General features: G+C 41.3%; 1 protein-coding gene across 1 annotated transcript; it reads left to right on the top strand.

Annotated features, from left to right (window-relative positions):
* On the top strand, positions 1–3,054 carry LOC142241020 (uncharacterized). Its single transcript, XM_075312764.1, has one exon. It carries the CDS (start codon positions 89–91, stop codon positions 2,951–2,953), a length of 2,865 nt encoding a protein of 954 aa, XP_075168879.1. The 5' UTR covers positions 1–88; the 3' UTR covers positions 2,954–3,054.
* The last annotated feature ends 2,932 nt before the right edge of the window (positions 3,055–5,986 follow it).

Here is a 5,986-nt window from a genome sequence, read left to right as displayed (position 1 = left end):
GGAACAGTATAGAAACGAATTGAGAACGAAAAACAACGCATTTTAAAACGAGTTATTTGAATTTAAAACGAAAAGTTGTTAAAGGATAATGAAACCTTTAATACTATGTACAATAGCCTTTGCGCTATTGGCAGTGTCCTTGGCCATACCAGTGAAGATCACTGTAAGCGATTCTTCTGTCGACAGTTCAAGTGAAGAAAGTGCTAGTGCTGAAATAAAATCAAATAATTTCAATAAGAAAACGGATTCCTCAAGCGCTTCTTCGGAAGAGGATCAATCCTTGAAGAAGCAAGAGAATAAGGTCGACGATAATACATCGTCATCATCATCATCATCGAGTGAAGAGAAAAACACTGTTGATACGAAAGTGAATGAATCTGAATTAAATATTGAAATAGTCGATGGTGATTTAAATGCTGAAGAAATGAATAGACCCGCAAGGGCCATACATTCCGATGTACCAACACATAATCACATACAAGTCAAGGACTTGGGAACCATTGAATATGAGAAATATTTAAAATTGAAACGGTTCGAACGAAGTGCTGACGAATCACCTGAAGATAATTCTTTCGAGTATGAACAACCCTATGAGACCGTTCTAGAGAATAAGGAAGATGTCAGACAAAGACGGAATACAGATGACACATCGGAAGAGAAATCTTCGGAAGAGAAGAAGGGAGATGGTGTTATAGTTCTTGCCAAGACACCAGAAAAGGCTGAAGAATCAACTCTTGAGAGTAGACGCCGTAGGGGAGCTACAAAATCCTCAGAAGAGTCATCGGAAGAAAAACAGGGTGATGGTGTCGTGGTCATTGCCAAGAAACCTGAAAAAGCCGATGAAGCCACATTGGAAAGCAGACGCCGTAGGCAAGCCCCAAAATCCTCAGAAGAGTCTTCGGAGGAAAAGCATGAAGATACAGTTATTGTCGTAGCCAAAAAACCTGAACAAGCAGAGGCAGAATCTCTAAACAGACGCAGACGTGATGCAGATGAAGATGAAAAGAAATGCTCTTGCCACAAAGCCCAAGGGGATGCTAATGTAGTATTGATTAGAACCCCAGAAAAAGCCGAGGAAGCCACTCTGGAGAGTAGACGTCGTAGAAATTCTGATAAATCCTCTGAAGAATCATCCGAGGAGAAGCATGGGGATACGGTAATTGTGGTGGCTAAAAAACCTGATCAAGCCCCAGCAGAATCCCTTAGCAGGCGTAGACGTGATACAAGTGAGGAAGAAGATAAACCCTCATGTTCCTGTCATAAAGACCATGAAGAGGGTCATGTAGTTTTGGCTAAAACTCCAGAGAAAGCCGAGGAAGCCACCCTAGAGAGTAGACGTCGTAGAAATGCTGATAAATCATCCGAAGAGTCAACCGAGGAGAAACATGGAGATACGGTGATTGTCGCTGCCAAGAAACCTGATGAAGCCCCAGCAGAATCCCTTAGCAGGCGTAGACGTGATACAAGTGAGGAAGAAGATAAACCCTCATGTTCCTGTCATAAAGACCATGAAGAGGGTCATGTAGTTTTGGCTAAAACTCCAGAGAAAGCCGAGGAAGCCACCCTAGAGAGTAGACGTCGTAGAAATGCTGATAAATCCTCGGAAGAATCATCCGAGGAGAAACATGGAGACACGGTGATTGTCGCTGCCAAAAAACCTGATGAAGCCCCAGCAGAATCTGTTAGCAGGCGTAGACGTGATGCAGATGAGGAGGAGGATAAACCCTCATGTTCCTGTCATAAAGAGGGTCATGTAGTTTTGACCAAAACTCCAGAGAAAGCTGACGAAGCCACTCTAGAGAGTAGACGTCGTAGAAATGCTGATAAATCCTCCGAAGATTCAACCGAAGAGAAGCATGGTGATACAGTGATTGTGGTAGCCAAGAAACCTGATCAAGCCCCAGCAGAATCTCTTAACAGGCGTAAACGTGATACTGACGAGGAAGAAGATAAACCCTCATGTTCTTGCCATAAAGACCATGAAGAGGGTCATGTAGTTTTGGCTAAAACTCCAGAGAAAGCCGAGGAAGCCACCCTAGAGAGTAGACGTCGTAGAAATGCTGATAAATCCTCCGAAGAATCAACCGAAGAGAAGCATGGTGATACAGTGATTGTCGCTGCCAAGAAACCTGATGAAGCCCCAGCAGAATCTGTTAGCAGGCGTAGACGTGATGCAGGTGAGGAAGAGGATAAACCCTCATGTTCTTGCCATAAAGCCCATGAAGAGGGTCATGTAGTTTTGGCTAAAACCCCAGAAAAAGCCGAGGAAGCCACTTTAGAGAGTAGACGTCGTAGAAATGCTGATAAATCCTCGGAAGAATCATCTGAAGAGAAACATGGAGATGCAGTGATTGTCGCTGCCAAGAAACCTGAACAAGCCCCAGCAGAATCTCATAACAGACGTAAACGTGATACTAACGAGGAAGAAGATAAACCCTCATGTTCCTGTCATAAAGTCCATGAAGACGGTCATGTAGTTTTGACCAAAACCCCCGAGAAAGCTGATGAAGCAACTCTTGAGAGTAGACGTCGTAGAAATGCTGAAGATGAAGAAAAGAAACAGTCTCCATGCCCCTGCCACCAGATACCATACGATGATGCTAGAATGAAACGTTCTGTTTCTATGAATGATTTATATGTTAGTGAAGAAATTCCAAAAATTAAGAATATCGTCAAAGATTTCGATTACAACGAGGTTATTGTAACACTCAGCGAAGAGGAGAAACAAAATCCCGGAGATTTTCTAAAGAATGACCTAAATGGTAAATATATGCTTTTCAACAATCGTGAATCGAATTTCTTGGATGATGACGATCGTAGCGACAATGTAGAGGCCAATGAGTACGTGCAGAAACAATTGTCCAAGAGCTCTGAAGAGGATTATGTTACCGGATGTGAGGGTAATGATATTGATCATGATACCCATGATTTAAATGAAACCACCTATGATTAGGTATGGTCAATTCATATAGATTTTCTCAAGAATAATAATACGACGTAGTATATTGTAAATACATAAATAAAAATTAATAAAAACCAACAATGTATAAAATATTTTGGATTTGTACAATAAATAGACTTTGACACATTATCAGTAAAGCTAGCGACGAGACTGGTACCACACTACACAATTGCTATCAGGAAATTTTCCATCTGTCACTCAAAGGTGGGATCTATTTCCTAATCACAGTCAAGCAACTCAGACAAAGGTGTTGAGGGGTTCAACATGAACTGTACAGACTATGGCTTAGTTTTCTGTTTTTATTGAGATTAAAATGTGCTGACATATGGCATTCCTATGGAAACATTAAGTAAGTAGAACGGAATGATAGGCCAAGACAAATATTATATACCCTACCCAGTACATCGTATATAAGAATTTCCCTCTGAATAATATAATTCGCAACCGCATCATGTAACAGGTTGGCTGATAAGTCCCTGGTCTAACAAAGAAAAACATATTTTTTTTTGCCAAAATTCGTTTTTATTATTCAACATAGTTCCCTTGAAGAGCGATACAACGATTATAACGACCTTCCAATTTTTTGATACCATTTTGATAGTACTCCTTCGGTTTTGCCTCAAAATAGGCCTCAGTTTCGGCGATCACCTCTTCATAACAGACAAATTTTTTCCCTGCGAGCATCCTTTTGAGGTCTGAGAACAAGAAAAAGTCGCTGGGGGCCAGATCTGGAGACTATGGTGGGTGGGGAAGCAATTCGAAGCCCAATTCATGAGTTTTTGCCATCGTTCTAAATGACTTGTGGCACGGTGCGTTGTCTTGGTGGAACAACACTTTTTTCTTCTTCATATGGGGCCGTTTTGGCGCGATTTCGACCTTCAAACGCTCCAATAACGCCATATAATAGTCACTGTTGATGGTTTGTCCCTTCTCAAGATAATCGATAAAAATTATTCCATGCGCATCCCAAAAAACAGAGGCCATTACTTTGCCAGCGGACTTTTAAGTCTTTCCACGCTTCGGAGACGGTTCACCGGTCGCTGTCCACTCAGCCGACTGTCGATTGGACTCAGGAGTGTAGTGATGGAGCCATGTTTCATCCATTGTCACATATCGACGGAAAAACTAGGGTGTATTACGAGTTAACAGCTGCAAACACCGCTCAGAATCATCAACACGTTGTTGTTTTTAGTAAAATGTGAGCTCGGCGGCACCCATTTTGCACAGAGCTTCGCATATCCAAATATTGATGAATGATATGACCAAGACGTTCCTTTGATATCTTTAAGGCCTCTGCTATCTCGATCAACTTCATTTTACGGTCATTCAAAATCATTTTGTGGATTTTTTTGATGTTTTCGTTGGTAACCACCTCTTTCGGGCGTCCACTGCGTTCACCGTCCTCCGTGCTCATTTCACCACGCTTGAATTTTGCATTTCACCACGCTTGAATTTTGCATATTGTTGTTTTCCCTGGGGCAGAGTCCGGAAACTCATTATTAAGCCAAGTTTTTGTTTCCGCCGTATTTTTTCCCTTCAGAAAACAGTATTTTATCAAAACACGAAATTCTTTTTTTCCATTTTTTTTCACAATAACAAAAGTTGCTGCACAAAAGACGCTCTATCTCACAAACGAATTGACTTACAGACGTCAAATTTTGACACGAATCATTTGAAGGTTGGTACTATATAAAAATAATATGCATTTAATACTAGCGACGCCATCTATGTGTCAGACCGGAGACTTATCAGCCAACCTGGATGGGGGTATACTAAGATTTATCATTCCGTTTCCGTTACTAATGTAGGTGGGATGGTATTTCAAATGGGGCATATGTATTGCCCCCCCCCCCCCATATAAACCGACAGATTTGATTTCCGGAGCCATTTGGAAGAGAAAATTTCATCTGATCCAACTGATGTGAGTATATAACCTACAAGAAACGTAATGTGAGTTATACTCCACAACAACCGTGCAAAAAATGAACCATAATTATATATAGCCCCTATGTAAACCGATCTCCAGACTTGATTTGCGGATTCTCTGGTAGCAGAAAATTCCATCTGAATATTTCTTCTTTTTGTGTTCTTATACCCTCCACCATAGGATGGGGGTATAATAACTTTGTCATTCCGTTTGTAACACATCGTAATATTGCTCTAAGACCCCATAAAGTATATATATTCTGGGTCGTGGTGAAATTCTGTGTCGATCTAAGCATGTCCGTCCGTCCGTCTGTTGAAATCACTTTTACGTATAGCCCCCATATAAACCGACCCCCAGATTAGATTTGAGGAGGCTCCAAGAGAAGCAAATTTTATCCGATCCGGTTGAAATTTGGTACGTGGTGTACGTATATAGTCTTTAACAACCATAGAAAAATTGGTCTATATCGGTCCATAATTATATATAGTCCCCATATAAACCGAGCCCCAGATTTGACTTCCGGAGCCACTTGGAAGAGCAAAATTCATCCGATCCGTTTGAAATTCGGTACGTGGTGTTAGTCTATGGTTTGTAACAACCATGCAAAAATTGGTCCATATATAAACCGATCCCCATATTTGACCTCCGGAGCCTCTTGGAGGAGCCAAATCATCAGATCCGGTTGAAATGTGGTACGTGGGATACGCATATAGTATCTAATAACCATGCAAAAATTGGTCCATAATTATATATAGCCCCCATATAAACCGGTGTCCAGATTTGACTTCCGGAGCCTCTTGGGGGAGCAAGTATATGGTCTTTAACAACCATGCCAAAATTGGTCCATACCGGTCCAAAATCATTTGTAGCCCCCATATATACCGATCCCCAGATTTGGTTTTCGAGCCTCTTGGAGGAGCAATCCGATTTAGTTGAGAGTTGGTCCATATCGGTCTATAGTTGTATATAGCCTCAGATAAATCGAAAAAGTTCATACCGGTTCGTAATTATATGTGGAGAAGCGTACATAAGATTCGGCCTGGCCGAACTTACGGACGTATATACTTGTTTTTGTTTTTGGAAGAAATCGGTTCAGA

Source organism: Haematobia irritans, chromosome 5 (genome assembly GCF_050003625.1).
Source record: "Haematobia irritans isolate KBUSLIRL chromosome 5, ASM5000362v1, whole genome shotgun sequence".
In the NCBI taxonomy this organism is placed as follows: domain Eukaryota; kingdom Metazoa; phylum Arthropoda; class Insecta; order Diptera; family Muscidae; genus Haematobia; species Haematobia irritans.
The sequence above is the reverse complement of the archived record's forward strand: the minus strand, read 5'-3'. Positions and strand labels throughout refer to the sequence as shown.